The 15758-nt window shown below is 43.3% G+C and overlaps 1 protein-coding gene across 12 annotated transcripts in view; it reads left to right on the forward strand.

Moving 5' to 3' along the window:
- Positions 1–15758, forward strand: part of madd (MAP-kinase activating death domain) — a 46556-nt gene that overhangs the window by 20140 nt on the left and 10658 nt on the right. For 2 of the 12 annotated variants that reach the window (XM_053430104.1, XM_053430744.1), the window contains exons 8-25: positions 49–105; positions 941–1113; positions 1203–1438; positions 1522–1678; positions 1994–2097; positions 2180–2385; positions 2574–2827; positions 3071–3210; positions 3371–3472; positions 5099–5116; positions 10097–10205; positions 10457–10537; positions 10741–10927; positions 11044–11194; positions 11559–11762; positions 14606–14709; positions 14812–14895; positions 15574–15732. In XM_053430104.1, coding sequence (XP_053286079.1) covers positions 49–105; positions 941–1113; positions 1203–1438; positions 1522–1678; positions 1994–2097; positions 2180–2385; positions 2574–2827; positions 3071–3210; positions 3371–3472; positions 5099–5116; positions 10097–10205; positions 10457–10537; positions 10741–10927; positions 11044–11194; positions 11559–11762; positions 14606–14709; positions 14812–14895; positions 15574–15732 — 2526 coding nt within the window. The remainder of the gene's footprint in view (positions 1–48; positions 106–940; positions 1114–1202; positions 1439–1521; positions 1679–1993; positions 2098–2179; positions 2386–2573; positions 2828–3070; positions 3211–3370; positions 3473–5098; positions 5117–10096; positions 10206–10456; positions 10538–10740; positions 10928–11043; positions 11195–11558; positions 11763–14605; positions 14710–14811; positions 14896–15573; positions 15733–15758) is intronic. The other 10 variants (XM_053430190.1, XM_053430272.1, XM_053430888.1 and 7 more) reach the window with 10 other exon arrangements.

The following is a 15758-nucleotide window of genomic DNA, read 5'->3' on the forward strand; positions in this document are numbered from 1 at the left end:
CCAGGCCTTCATGTGATTCTCCTCGCATCTCTCTTATCCCCTTCCTAGTGTCTGGTTAGGTTGACCGTGATCACCCAAAAGCAGATCTTCTCCTCTGAAAATAAGGTTACTTATTTCTCCTCCTGTGGAATGTGTAATGCCCCTGCACGGATATTATTCTCTCTCTCTCTCTCTTTCTCTCTCTCACACATTGTTTTTGCTTGTCACTACTACTTGTCTCCTCCTCTCAAGACTTGAATTAAAATGCATTAAAAGCGTCGCAGAATGTTTCGGACCAGTCCTCTCGATACACTGCTTAGCTCTGGCTTGCGCATGACTGAATGTGCGTGCATCTATCTTGGCATCAGTGAGTGTTCTCGTAACCAAAGCAAGATACGATGAAGCTAATCACTCTGACAAAGTTAACATTCATCCAGACCCCAGCAACTAAATGTTCCATTATGCTAAGCTAAACACTGACACTTGAGTCTGCAGCAGTTCCCTCAAAGCAAAACCATGCATAGTGACTTACCTCCCTTGTGCTCTCCCTCTCCAAAATGACACACCCACTACAGGCATCAATATGCATAAAACTGAGCCTTCAGCCGCTTTATATAACAAGTCAAATTGGAGAAAACTTATAGTTTGGACCATATAGATAATTATCCTCTTCCTTTTAAACCTTGCAATTACTGGGATTACCATTCAGATAAATTTTAAAAAGTTGAATAATCCTCTAATATCATCCCATGAATCATAATCTCCATATTTAACCCTCTACAGTTTTGCAATCGGATACTTTGGTCCCAATTGTTTCCCCAAATTATGATATATTGTCCCATTAATTGTAAAGTAAATGTTGATGCCAAACGTGGGGGTGCTCCATCGCAGTGCTGTGTTGTTTTTTTGTTTATAAATCCACTGCTGCGTTTGTAACTAGTGTCACCGCTACCTGTCGTAGGCCTTGGCCAGTATGAGTTTGAACACCCAGCCCATTCTGAACCTGGAGAAGTTCCAGGAGGGCCAGGAGATGCCTCTGCTCCCACCGGGACGGGACAAAGCCTCACCGTCCTCCACGGAGTTCAACCCTCTGATTTACGGCAATGATGTAGATTCAGTGGATGTCGCCACCAGGTGAGTCCTCACTGTCTCTTTCCAGGGACTGTCTGTCTGCCTGCTTGGGAAGTCAAGGGATATTAAGCTAACATAATTCTGTCTTGCAGGGTGGCCATGGTACGGTTCTTCAACTCCCCCAACGTTCTCCAGGGGTTCCAGATGCACACTCGCACCCTGCGCCTCTTCCCCCGACCAGTGGTGGCTTTCCAGTCGCAGTCTTTTCTAGCGTCTCGGCCTCGGCGCTCTAGCTTTGCAGATAAACTGTCCCACACGCAGGCGGTGGAGTTTTACGGAGAGTGGGCTCTGAATCCCACCAACCTCGCCTTTCAGAGGATACATAACAGTGAGACCCATTGAAGTCGATTTGAGTTGTTTCGTATTCTTTACTGAAAATGTGTTGGACAAACATTTCTACTTTTGTTGCAGATGTGTTTGACCCGTCCTTGATCGGAGATAAGCCCAAGTGGTACGCTCACCAGCTCCAACCAGTGTCGTACAGGGTGTATGATGGGAGCTCCCAGCTGGTTGAAGCCATGGCCGGTCCCTTGGAGGACGATGGCAACGACTCTGATCCCACAGACAGGTAAACAAGAGCAATCTAACCATAGCAATCCAATCACATCCAAGAGTTCTTGCTTTATGCACGTTGCCAACAGTAAATCACAACTTAAACTGTATGTAAAGATAGAAGAAGGAAATCCACTTCCACTGGTTCTACAAAAAGGAATTGTGGTGTATTGAGGTCCTGCCAATACATCTATAAACTACCTGAAGTGGCAGAAACCATATTTGGCATAAATGTATTATAAGTGTACTTTGACTTGTTAGTCCATCTTTATGTTTACAGTCTATAGTAACTTTATTTTGGCAGCTCTTCAATCAGTTTTATTTCTTGCAGTGGAAGTGACAGTGAGGCGTACGATGACTCCAGCTCATCTTACTCCTCGCTCGGTGACCTGGTGAGCGAGATGATCCAAGGGGACATCCAGGGAGATACGCCCAGTAAGTGGTTTGACCTAAAAGATGCACATTGACCGTGTTCATGCTGTTTTCCTCCTCATGGTGTTTTACTCTGATGTCTCAGGCTTGGACCCTCCTACCCACGCTGCACTGGGAGATGCCAGTGAGGTGGAGTTTCAGGACTTCCATGAATTCAGGGAAGGCCCTGGCTCCGAGGGTCCACCTCTTGGGGAGGGACCTGCTGAAGCCTCCGATGGACAACCGCTGCGCTCGAGCTCCAGCACAACTGCCAGCTCCAGTCCCAGTACAATAATCCAGGGAGTCAACAACGTGTGTGACCTTTCTAATCAATGTGTTTCCTCTAGAGACTCTATTTTTCTCTCGCCTTCTTCTCTTTTGTTATATTTATAGTTTTTGTAGATGCAACTTGTCCATCGTGAGCTTTTCAAAGTCGTATCTATCAGAAGATTAATTGGGGCAAACGAGGCTTCCATTAATCCGTGTGTGGTTCTTTTCAGGAGCAGGGGGAAGCGCCTGAAATTGAAGCATCGGCGAGCGCTGCTTTACAGAACCCTGTCCCCGCACTGGGTAGCCAGGCGTTCCTCAGGCCTCCAGCTGATCCTGGCCTGCAGGACCCAGGCAACAAAAAGCAAGAGTATGATAACCCGTACTTTGAGCCCCAGTATGGCTTCCCCGCTGAGGATGACCCTGATGCAGAGGAGCAAGTGGAGTCATACACCCCTCGATTCAACCAGAACCTCAATGGCAACAAGTGTGTTAAACTTGTTCATCGCTTGAATGAATGTTTGATCATCATTCAAATGGGCTCTGACCCACCATGCAATGTTCTCTATCCAAACCCAGCATGCCATACGACTCTCTCCATTCATGGTGGTCTTGAATCTTTGGTGGTGTGATGTTGTGATGCCGTGTGAATGCTTGACAGTTTCCCATATTGTAAGTTACCGGTATCTAGTCCCGGACACACGCTGATGTCTTTTGGTGGTTTCTTTAGGACGCAGCGTCCTTTACGTCCCAGTAGCTTGAGGCTTCCAGGAGAGTCGGACGGGGAGGGAGACTCCCGGAACAGCTCGCCAAACTCCACCATCTCCAACAGCAGCAATGACGGCTTCGGGGGCCTCATGTCCTTTGCCAGTAAGAATATTTGCATTAAATTTTCAGCTAAAATCCAGGAAAACATTAAAGTGGGCTGATTTATGAGGAAGATGATGAATCATGGCACCAAAAGCTCTTATCAGATCGATGTGATAGGTTCTTAAAGACATAACTATGGCTCTTATCACTCCCACTACAGGCAATCTGTACAAGAACCATGGCACCAGTTTCAGTTTGTCCAATCTCGCCCTCCCCAACAAGGCAGCGAGGGATAAATCCACTCCCTTTCCCAGCCTGAAAGGTAGGACATCCCAGCTGATGTGACCATTTTACTTCTGTTCAATGTAAACTTCAGGAAGTTGGTGTTTGTTCCTGTTGCTCAGTGTGGTTTCAGAAATTATTCAGGTGAAACGAAAAATGGTTTGTTAAAACATACAGGTACCTGAGGGAAAGTTTAAGGGTACTTTTCAATAAATTAATATTCTTTACCATTAATGTCATTTTTTTTCATCACATTACATGTTTGCAGTTATTTACCTGTTTTATTAGGATATTTTTAATATACTTCACATGCATTCATAAATTCTAACAATTTCAAACCCAACGTCATATATTTGTTTAAGGCAACAACCATAACTAGTGACACTGTGAAGCTTTATTTTTCTATTTAATTAACTTACTGTTTGTTTGTATTTCTTTTTCTGTGTGATGTTTGGGGATAAAAGAATATTTCAATATTGATATTGAGGAGGAAATGGAACAAGCAGGTTGGTAGAGCTATTTTTAAAGCCTGACTTCCTTCCCTCTGGATTGCCAAATGGATATGGCACTATTTTAAGGGAGAATATTGAGGATATATGAAACAACGTTTTTCTCTCTCGAGCCTTAAGAGGAAAATCCACTTGAAAAAACAGACTTCAATTTTGTTGTTGAGATGAGCTACAGCTACCTTTTCTACCAAACTATTAGCTGCTGGTGTAGAATACATTCAGATTGTGTAGGTTAAGTTCTTCATATATATATATTTAAGAAAAGGCAGTTTTTCTTGGGAACCAGTAAGTAAGCAAATCTAAACGAGGACTCTGAGGTCGGTATCAGTTTTATATCAAATGGGATTAAAAAGCTCACTCGACCATTCACATTAAGTGCGACGTGATTAGTGAAATTAGAAGGATTTAACCCCTTACTGCCTGAATTAATTTCCAATTATATAAAACAAATATTATTGGTGTTCTTGGCCTGTCATAGAGATGCTAAATTAAGTGGAGATTGTTAATTTCAATATAGCATATACAATAGATATAAATTTAGGTATGAGGCAAATTAGCGACATTAGGCATAATGCGGCAAAATAATAATAACTGTCAAAATAACTTTGCGGCATAGTCCCAAGGGGCTAGTATGTATTTTCCACTCTGACCACTAGATGGCGGGAGAGATGCTTCCAATACCTTCCTTGGTATGTGTAGTATTTGCACCATCAGGCACAATCGTCACCACGGCGGCATTAAGAGCGGAATGGGGTTTGAGGCAAATTTGTGACATTCACCTACAAGGGGTTACAAAATCGCAACTCTCGGAAAGAAAGATGGAATTAACATTAGACGATGATAATTTGCTCCTTTTACTTAATAAAAAGAAAGAAAAATAAACCGGGGGAGTCCATTTAACTGTTCTGAAACAAGTTAATTCTGCACAGCCCCATAAAAAGGTTAAGATTTGCTTAAATTACAGGGAGTGCAACTTGATGGCTAATAATCAGACGGAAATATGAATTCTGTTTTTCTGGATTTTCCCTCTAGCTGAGAGAAAAAGAGAAGTGGAGCATGGTGCCCTAACTCAATAGCTCCACTCAGTGTGGAATAGCTGCCATAAAAAAAATGTTCTGTTCCTTTTGCACATGATGTGTTTTGTCTTTGTCGTTCAGATTCCCCTGACAGCCCGGGTATGTTACGTCTGGTGTGGTAGTTTGTTTCAGCCCCCTGACTTTAGGCTGTTCCTTTAACCTTGAAGTGACCTTTTTGTCCTATCTTACACCCTGTTCCTTAACATAGGACTAAGATAGAAGACCCCCTTAAATGTCACATTCATGTTTATCCATGTCCTCCCCTCCCGTTCCTCTGACATTCCCCTGTGTGTGACTGGTGGGAGTCTTTTGGATGCATTTATAGTCGGAGGATTTCACGTGTGACGACAAACTGTTATTGGTGTGGCATCTGCACATCCTTGCCACAGAAGGATGGTTTAATCCATGTTACCTGCATTTACATGATATTTGCATTTGGATTGTGTAACCAGAAGGATCTGTCCTCAGTGGATGAAGCTCAAATCCCACCTGCCCCCCCATGCTTGTGTGTTCTTGCTTTGCTTGCGTGTGTTGTGGCTTCCATTGTTGTGTGTTTCTCTCCCTATTTGGAGGTATTAAGACTATTTTAGCAGAAACTGTGTTGAATCTTTTAAGATCACACTTTTTACTACTGTTAGTCATGATTATATTTTCTGTCTTTGTGCTGAAAATCTGATTTCTTCCCAGTGATTGAAAAACACCTCCAGTCATTGCTAAGAATATGAGCTCATACACAGCTCCTACTTGATCCTGTGAATGTTGAACATACAGCATCAGGCATCTTTTCAAACAGTGTCAGGGTTGACACACCATCAGTGTGTATTTATTCTATTGTCTGTCTTCCCCTTTTCCTCTTTACTTTCTTTTTCTTTCTCTGTTTTGGCGCCATGTTGCTTGTCTGTTGAGGGTTGATGTTCAGACTGGTTGTGTCTGGGCCGGTGTCCCCCTCTCTGTCCCCCTCTTTCACGGCACTAATTCTGGGTTTTGTGTGCAGTATTTGGGCTAAATTCTCTAATGGAGGTTATTACTGAGGCCGGCCCGGGGAGCGCAGAAGGTGGGTTCTGCCCTTTAATCGAGTGAGCTGCATGCTTCTCCAAGCCAGGCAACTACATCTCCCAGCATCCCCCTCTGTCTGTCCCTCATCCCAGTCACTGTGTGTGTCTTCAAAGATCCAGTTTAGCATTGAGTCCTTTTGTCTTTCCACGCTGCCATTCATAGTGATTGTTGTTTTTTCACTCCACAGTACGTTGGGTTCTATTTGTTGAAGTAGCTCTATCACAAGTGACTCTGAATAGATTTCATTAGAAAAATACACCTGAACCAACATCAGGAATCACACGAAAAATTTAAAAAGCCACAGGGAGGCAAATGAAGTACAAAACATGGACGCAGATGTTGGCGTTACAGGATAAGAATAGCCACATCCATTGTTTGCCATTGTTTTCTTGTCCTTTACGCTCCCACAGAGTACAGAGGGGGGTTGGGCCTAATCAACCTTTTATTGTGCTGAGCACAATGAGCAGTGAAATTATGCAAATTCTGAACCTGAATGATGTTTTACATTTTTTTATCAGTGAATGTCAGGCTTTCATCAGGCAACATAATGGTTATCTCAATGGTTCCGGGCATTGCAGTCATTTGGATAGCACAGCAGATTCTATAGATGAGGCATGATGTTTCATACGCTCAGTTGGATATGTATTGTAGGCACCCAGCTAAAAATACATCCTACAATAAATGCTCCTTCATGAAGGATTCCGAGATGTGTCAGTTGAACTGTTTCTGCTGCTGTTGCATCATATGGACACGTGTTTATACTATTTGCCCCATTTACAAAATAGTGAGTCTATGCTAAATAACACTTGTCGATATAATGCATTACAATTCAAAAGCTCCACAGAATGCATTCAATAGTGTTATTATTGCATTATAACGTCCCAGAGGGGTGAATGTAGGAAAGAGTATTATATCAGACTGTATCAGCTCAATATGCATTAGGGGGGAGTTGATACAATTGCAGTCCTGAAACTTAATACACAATGAAAGCAATGGGCAGTACTTACAAATTTAAACGTGTTTAAACACACATTAACATGCATCGACTATTGTGAGGCTGATATGACCCTCTGCCTGACAACCTCCATCCATCCAAGGTTAGATAAGTTATGTGCTACACATCAGGGTCTGACATCTCACTAATGTGGGAGTATGTGTGGCATCTACAGGTGGCTTGAGGATTCACTGTACTCTACATATGTAGTTTAAAATAAAAACATGAATCTGTGAATTAATTTAATAGCTCAGTGTTGTATGCAAGATGTATGTTTATAAATGGCAGTGGCATGGCCATCCTATAACTTGCATATGTTTAAATTAAAAACATGAATATATGAACCCGTGTAATATTTGAATAGCTTAGTATTGAATGCACAATAGCTGGGTAGTTATGTTTATATATGGCACTAGGCCCAGTTTAATATAAAACCCAATTTTATACAATATATATTGTAGGGGGTTTCTGCTCCATCTCTCCACCAGTTTGGGGCCTTGGCCTGAAAACGTTGAATACTCCTGATGTAGAGAATAACCTGGATCTCTGCACATCCAAAATCCATTTCACAAAACAAACAGGAGAACATCTCCAGAACGACTTACCCAGCCCTCCGCCCCCATACCTGCACACTGCTCATCAGGCAGTGCTTCCATTATCGTGTGGTTCATAAACTGGGACAATCCAATTATAAAATCAATGCAGCGGGCCAGCAGGGATGGAAAACTTACCTGTGGCTTCCGCCGAAAGAGTTCATCCACTGAGTCTATATCTTCCTTTCTCTTTTCTTTCCATTAGATTCGTCTTCCAGTGTAAATGTTTTCCTATGCATCAAGTTTAACCAGATAATTATCAGTAGGGCCAGTTTGCTCCTTAGAGCTGCTGATATCCGGTATCAACATAATTTAGTCCTTAGTCCAGAGGAGAATATAATTATGTGACAAAGCCAGAGAGAGAACTGGAATAAAAAAGATGAAATGTCACACATGCATTTGGAATGTTCAAATCCCATTAGATGGTGCAGAAAGAAATCCCCTAACTGTAGACATCATACAATTTGATGAATATATACATTTTCACATATTTAATAATGAGTCATCTTTATAAATAAATATTTAACATGAGTCAGAGACCCGAGAGTCTGTCAGCTTGACTTGCTATGATTCAGCTTGACCGAGTAGGATGAGGGGTTAAATGTGACCGATGTTGTTACCACAGAGATTCTTTCTATGTCTGTGATTCTCTGAGCTTCCTGTCGCTTGTGGTTGTGTAAAGATTCTGAAACAACGACTGAAAACCACAATACAAACGTTAGAAAGCTTGTGTCTCCACACAGGAGTGACACAACAACCACTAAATGCACTTTTCACAGTCTGGGCAGTAGTGATGTGACTGACTGAGCTTGGTTCACCTGCATTTTTTCAGTGTCCTAAAGAAAACGTTAACTTCTTGTATTTCACTTCAAGTGTTGTCTAGAGTTTATTGTATTGCAGTGAAAGTGAAATCATGGTCATAGAATTGCTTAATTGATTCTCTAAAGATCTAAAGACATCTTTAGTTGGGAAAAAAGTATTGTAATCAAGTTGCATATACATACGCATCAAGTTTAGTTTCCTGAAAGATAGAAAATTAAATAATTTTTTCACTGATGCATAATTTTCTAAATGAAGAATGGAACTAGAATAGAAGGCTGTGTTGTCCTGAGAGGACGAGAAGTCGTTTCTAAACCACTTCACAGAAACGGGGCCAAATGCCTGAGGTGGGATAAGAAACACCAGCATTCACAGTGGATGAGATTCATGGCAGGAACAGAAGGGGACTGGGTGGTGTGTGATGTTCTAGTGTGTGGGTGTTGCTCTGCTCTGGAGGTTTACAGCTGACCGAGGAGAGGGACCACTTCAAACACCAACCAGATGATAAAACTCATCTCTGTAAAATGAAGAATACATCTCGAGGACCAGAGAGTCCTGTCATGGAACCGTGATGACTCATCATAAGGGCCTCACATTTGCGTAATGCGCGGTTAGCTGCTAGCCTGACACCCCCCCGGACAGAGCCAAGTAGAGCAGAGGCAGAAAATGACATTTCCTACACGTGCTGGAAGCAGTTGACTAATACCAACAGAGTGGGTCAAGTGGCCAATCAGAGCAGGCTTTATCAGTAGGGGGGGTCTTGTAGAGCCAGGAGCTAAATCAAGTGCCTCAGACAGAGGCTGGAAAGAGGAACTGTAGCAATGGACAGTTTGTAAACATTCTCATGTAATAACACTAATTAAAAGTATCAACCTGTGTATGAGTAGAACCTTTTTACTTCATAGAAAATGTGAAAACAAATTCCTGGATCGGCCCGTTATTCCAAACTGCTTAAGTTTAATGTGTCCTCCACTGGGTCCTGATCCAAACCCCCTCACAGGAACAACATTTCATGGAAATCGTTTTTGTAGTTTTTGAGTAACCCTGCTGACAGACCGACAAAGACATGACAATGAAAACACAACCTCCTTGTTGGAGTGAAATATAAAATAATGATAAAATGATTGACCCAAGAGGTTCACATGCAGATGCTGAGCACCATCAATTCAATGTGTATTATAATAAGCTCAGGACCTTGTGGTTCATCTTCCTTATCATCCACTCATCTCTTTATTTCCTTCATGCATGACTTCAATGATGTAGTTGCTGGTCACACTGTCCTCTGTCTGACCTCACATCTCTATGCTGCTACTGTGTGATGTCACCACCAAGAGCACCATTGGGACTCGTGTGTGTGTGTGTGTGTGTGTGTGGTGTGTGTGTGTGTGTGAACAATCCCAGTTTGATTTGCCCTTCCCCCCTCTTGTTGTAATAATAGACTCTAGCACCTCCAGTAATTTGTCTGATCAGCATTAGATAACCTTCAGTAGATTCCAGGTGTGTGTCCTCTTCACACAGTCAGCTGCTCCCTTGTGTATTTGACGTGTTAGCTTTAAAAACAACGTAGTTTCTCTCGTCCTGGTTCTTGGTTCCTGATGCGTGTGGTTCTTCCTCCAGGCGCACGTGCACCGCGAGCACTCGTTGACCAGAAGTCGTCGGTGATCAAGCACAGTCCCACAGTGAAGAGAGAATCCCCGTCTCCTCAAGGTCGAGTCAACAACACGAGGTAACGGATCCTTTCCGAATGTTCCACGCTACTTTCAGACACCAACACCAGAAAATTGGGTCCAGACAGTTTGCAGAGTTTGTTTTTCTCACATGAAGAACGCAGCAGGAGAGGGTGCAGGTCAGAAGCTTCACAACAGAAGAAATAATGTCCAGAAACATTCAGGCGAGCGGTGGTGTTTGTGTAGAGCAGCACGAGTCAGGACAGGACGTATAAATTCCCCTGTGGAAATAACTTGTTTGTGTTTACAGCACATCAACACCGGCGTCGACCCTTATGACCAAAAACTCTCGAATTTCGTCGTCTTTCCAAGTTGACATCTTCGTCCTCTCGTAAATGACTCCTCTTTTTCATCCTGAGATATTTGCATTCTATTTGTTAGACACGCCCACTTGCTCGCTGTGAATTTTCTGGATGTTTCCCGCTGCACTCTCACATGGGCTCAATCTGACAAATGTTTTCTGCACATTTTACTTGGAGCGGGCAGGAAAAGTCCCTGTCCAGTTGAACTGAACACAAACTGTTCTCTTCCCAGTGAGAACCAGCAGTTCTTGAAGGAGGTGGTGCAGAGTGTTCTCGACGGCCAGGGGGTCGGCTGGCTCAACATGAAAAAGGTCCGGCGTCTGTTGGAGAACGAGCAGCTCCGCGTCTTCGTTCTGAGTAAACTGAACCGAGCCGTCCAGTCGGAGGAAGACGCCCGACAGGAGATCATACGTGACGTGGTGAGATGCTTGTTTTTCGACTTTCCAGGTCTTCTATCGTCAGACCAGGAGCTTCTTGTACTGTCTCTCGTCTTGTTTATCTCATTATAAGCTGTGTCCCTGTGTCTTGCCTCCAGGAGGTGAGCAGGAAGGTTTACAAAGGCATGCTGGACATCTTGAAGTGCACCGTTTCCAGTCTGGAGCACTCGTACACAAACGCAGGCCTCGGAGGAATGGCCAGTGTCTTCAGCCTATTGGAAATAGCACGGACACACTATCAAACCAAAGGTGCGTCACGCAAAGGTGTTCAGCACAGGAATGTTTACATTTGACGGATTTATTAGAAGTTGATTTTTAAAACTGTTTGCTGGGAACCATAGTAGCAGTGGCGCTGTTCTACTAACACATTTCCATGTCTTTGCATTGTGTTTAATATTAAGCTTTAAGCTGCATGCAAGATTTTGACTCTTAAGATTAACTCTAACTACAAAGCTAATGTTTCGTCGCTGTTTTCCCTCTTTGTGTAAATCTGCTAACCCTCTCCCAGTTTGAACCCCCCACACATTTCTCCCACTTCTCTTCTTAACTTGACCAACTCTGTCTTTGGAACCTTAATCCCGGTAACTTGGTGTAGACCCAGAGAATGGTGTAGACCCAGAGAAGCGCAAGCGAAGCCCCACAGACAGTGCTGGCAGCCCGGGGAGTAAAGAGAGTCCGTCTGGTCGTATGGAGACGGCCAGACCCCAGGGCCTCCTGAATGTTCCCCACCTGCAGCTGCCGCACCACCCCACGGGCAAGGGGGACCGCCATTTTGATACCCGGAGTCTGAACGAGGAGAACTTTATTGCCTCGATTGGTGTGTACACCACTCCGGCCCCGGTTGCATGTGCACTGTGAGATCCCCCCCGCCCCTACCCCTACCCAGCCCCCTACAGGCTCATCAACCTGAATACCAGTCCCCCACCCCACCCCCACCCCAACCCCTTCCCCCCTCCAACCGTCTCAAAGAAAAATCCCTTTTAGATAGATTCTTACAGGTGTTAGATATTCCACACACTTTGACCTCAAACACTGGAGCAGCAGCACAACATGAAAACCCCCCTATAAAAATACTTCAGGGGGATTTCTGTGTCTAAAAAATTCATATTAAATGAAAAATCTAAAGTCAGAATTTTCAAACTTGTAAAATGTTTTTGATGTAACATGAAAAAAGTGTCTGGAATATTTCCCTGTCCTTCAGCCTGGACTGCGTGTGTTTGTCTCCCCCTCCCTCAAACATCTGTGCCCCTGTTTGCCTCCCCTCTGGACTTCAGCCTCTTAGCACCTTGAATGCATGTCTTTGTTTTGGTCTCCCAATACCCTAAATCTGCAGTAGTGGGCGAGGGAAACCGGAGGTACGTGCATCGATAAGTCAAAACATCGGTGCCGGTCTTGTGCCTGTTACTGCAGGTTTCTGCGAGGCGTGCTGTGGAAAGCAGCGGCAGCTCCTCTGCTATTAGCATGGAGGGTGGAAGCATCGCTCCCCAGTAAACAGTCCCAGTAAAGAGACAAATTTCACTGCAGAAAGCTTCTTGTATTGGTCACCAACGTACCAATTGATTGAGAAAATCTTTAACACTCTCCTTCATCTCTTAATTCTCTGAGAATTCTCCTGGGTCTGTATACGGGGGACACTCTTCAGTCCACCACCCTGACACCTCTCCTACCTGCACCCCCTTTTCTTCCTGTTTTTAGAAGTTGCACCTTCAATTCTACAGAATGCTTTGAGACTTGCATCCCGGCTTCTGCAACTGCTCCATTTCACCTGCTGGCTAGTCGGCCTCTCAACCCCATCCCATGCTCCTTTTTTCCGGATCATCCAGCTCTCTCTGTCTCTTTCTCTCTCTCTCTCTGTCGCTCTCTTTCTCTCTAACCTTTGCTCTGGAGAGCCGCACACATGCAGTCGATGGCGTCAGTGTCCTGCGGTCGGAGCCGAGGCTCGGCCCGGACTTCACTGTGTGGCTCTCCGGGACTCTGGACCCGGAGCTCTGGGTGTTGTAATGTTACCGTAGTAGCTGTCGCACACAGTGGACCCACACGACGAGAGACCAAACCTTTCATCTTGTCCAGATTTAAAAACCACGGCTACATGCAAACATTACAACACGCCTGTGTTTAGCGATGACAGATTCTAACTGCTTGTTGAGTTCTTTGTTTTTGATTTGAATGCTCATCCACCATACATGCCTTTTCAAAATCCGCTCTCTGACTCTCTCTCTGTCTTTCTCTCCTTGCTTGCAATGCATCTTGGGTAGAATTGTGGAGCAAGCACCAGGATAAGCAAAAAGCTTTGGAAAAACCACAGAGTAAGACACTTTTCACACACCAGAAAAATAAATAAAGAATAACGAATGGGGTGCTCGGCTGTTGACCTTTTACCCCCCCCCCCCCCCCCTTCTCTCACCTGCCTCACCCGTGTCTTAACAGATGAACAAGTAAAATCTAATCAAGCTCCTAATAATCATGTACTCAATGGATAACCCATAATATACCAGCTTAAAGTCTTCATGTGAGAGAAGAGGTCGATAGGGGTAATTTCATTTTACAATAAGAATATATTGATGTTTTGTACAAAGTGAACATGATTCTTAATTCATCAGATTAAGTACTTTTCATTGAATTTGCAGTATTGGCTACACGACAACTAGGTTCGGACAATTTCTCACAGATGAAGTGTTGTGAGAAATTGGAACACAATTTGAAATATGTTTCATGTTGTGTTTAATTAAGACTTAATATCACGATGTCTTGGTTTGTTTTCTCAGTTCCGTCAGCAGCCATGACTTTAGTATGTGATGGTTTATATGAATCCTATTCGGACAAGAACTTTATATATTTTTATCAGCGTTTAGAATCAAGTCTTTGCTATTTTTAGTAATTTTTTCAGCTTTAGCAAAGTGTAAGTTTATTTTCCAGTGTGTTTTTTTTTTTAAATTATTTTGATTTCCCTGCATCCCGATGAACAGAAATTAAACTTGCCGCCCTGTCCCGCTCTTTTAACTGTATTTTTTTCCAGTTTCAAGTGGCTTACTGGGAATTACCGATTAACAGCCAACATTTTTATTAAATATCGTCCAAATTCAAATGTCACAAATAAACAAAACACACACAGATAAACGAGGAAGTGTCAGGATCGAAGTTCAAATCACACTTGAAACAGAAAATGTCTCCTGTACCGTCCACCAGTTCGTCTGCATGCCTAACTGCCTGTGTCTGTTGGTTTTGCTGAAACTTGGGCCCGATCTGCAGCACTGACTGAGAATTAATGTCACGCTCTTGCAGTTTTATTGTTTTATTTATTTAATTTGTAACTTTTCCCCCGATTTGACTGCACTCTCTGCTTGCCCCTTTGTCACTTCTCTGTCTGGTCATTTTAGAAAGAAAACTAACTCACCATTGGATAGAGAAAATGTAAAAATATAAAGTGTACAACTGTCTGTATTTTTTTACCTGGAGGAGGTTAGTGTTAGTGTTCTACTGTTTGCTTCGCTGTGTCTCCGGTGTGATGCCGTGTTGAAATGGAGGCTTTGGCACTTTTAGATGGTTGTAGTGTTTCTGTGCTGTGGGTGGTGGCTTTGAGTGAGGCGGCTCCTCGAGGTAAGATGGTCGTGTAGGTTCTGTTCACGACGACCTGCTGATAATCATGTGTGTGCCCTGCAGGGTCTGAAGGAGCAAAGCAGCAGCGCCCCCAGGTGGCCGACGCCGAGGAGAAGAAATCACAGATCAGTGCCGACAGTGGCCTCGGTGTCACATCTGGATCTCAGGTTAGCAAATGGGGGGGGAAAAAGAACAGCTGCATGTTCTCTCTTGAATAGAGATATATCAAACAAATTATTTTCTTCTGTCTTTATGTTTTCTAATTATAGAAGAGCGACACTGAGTCAGTAACGAGCTCGGAGCCACCGATCCTGACCAGGACAACCAGCCAGGACTCAGAGGCCAGCACAGTGGTAGGGCACAGCCAACTCAGATACCCTGTCCCTTTGTATTCTAAAAACATATGTCACAATACTAATATATATCTGTAAAACTCAGATACTCTATCCCTTTGTATTCTACATACATATGTCACAATACTAATATATATCTGTAAAACTCAGATACTTTGTCCCTATGTATTCTAGATACATATGTCACAATACTAATACATATCTGTAAAACTCAGATACTCTATCCCTTTGTATTCTACATACATATGTCACAATACTAATACATATCTGTAAAACTCAGATACTTTGTCCCTATGTATTCTAGATACATATGTCACAATACTAATACATATCTGTAAAACTCAGATACTTTGTCCCTATGTATTCTAGATACATATGTATTTCACATTACTAATATATATAGTTAGCTTTCAGGATATTTGTGGTCAATTCTTTTGTCTTTCCTCTTGAAAATCTATAATTATAAAAACATTTTGCCACGTCTATAAAAATCTATTTCAAAGAAGAGCTGGAAACTCAAGCTCATAGACAGCACACCACCCATGAAGGTTTCAGATGCTGTTAGTTTGAAACCACTTTATTCCACACAGAGGGATTAAATCAGAATCCCTGAAGCTCCTGTTCTACAAAATCCTCTGCACTCGTGTTTCATCCGTACACCTGGATCTTTATGTTTAGATAAGCAACAGCTCGGGGGAGACTCTGGGAGCCGACAGTGACCTGAGCAGCACAGCAGGGGACGGCCTCGGTGGGAGGAGGACTGCTCATCTGACTCAGTCCAGAGGGACGCTCTCCGACAGTGAGATAGAAACCAATCCAGCCACCAGCTCAGTGTTTGTAAGTCAAAGACTCGGGGATAAAAG

This window comes from Pleuronectes platessa, chromosome 1 (assembly GCF_947347685.1).
Source record: "Pleuronectes platessa chromosome 1, fPlePla1.1, whole genome shotgun sequence".
Taxonomy (NCBI): domain Eukaryota; kingdom Metazoa; phylum Chordata; class Actinopteri; order Pleuronectiformes; family Pleuronectidae; genus Pleuronectes; species Pleuronectes platessa.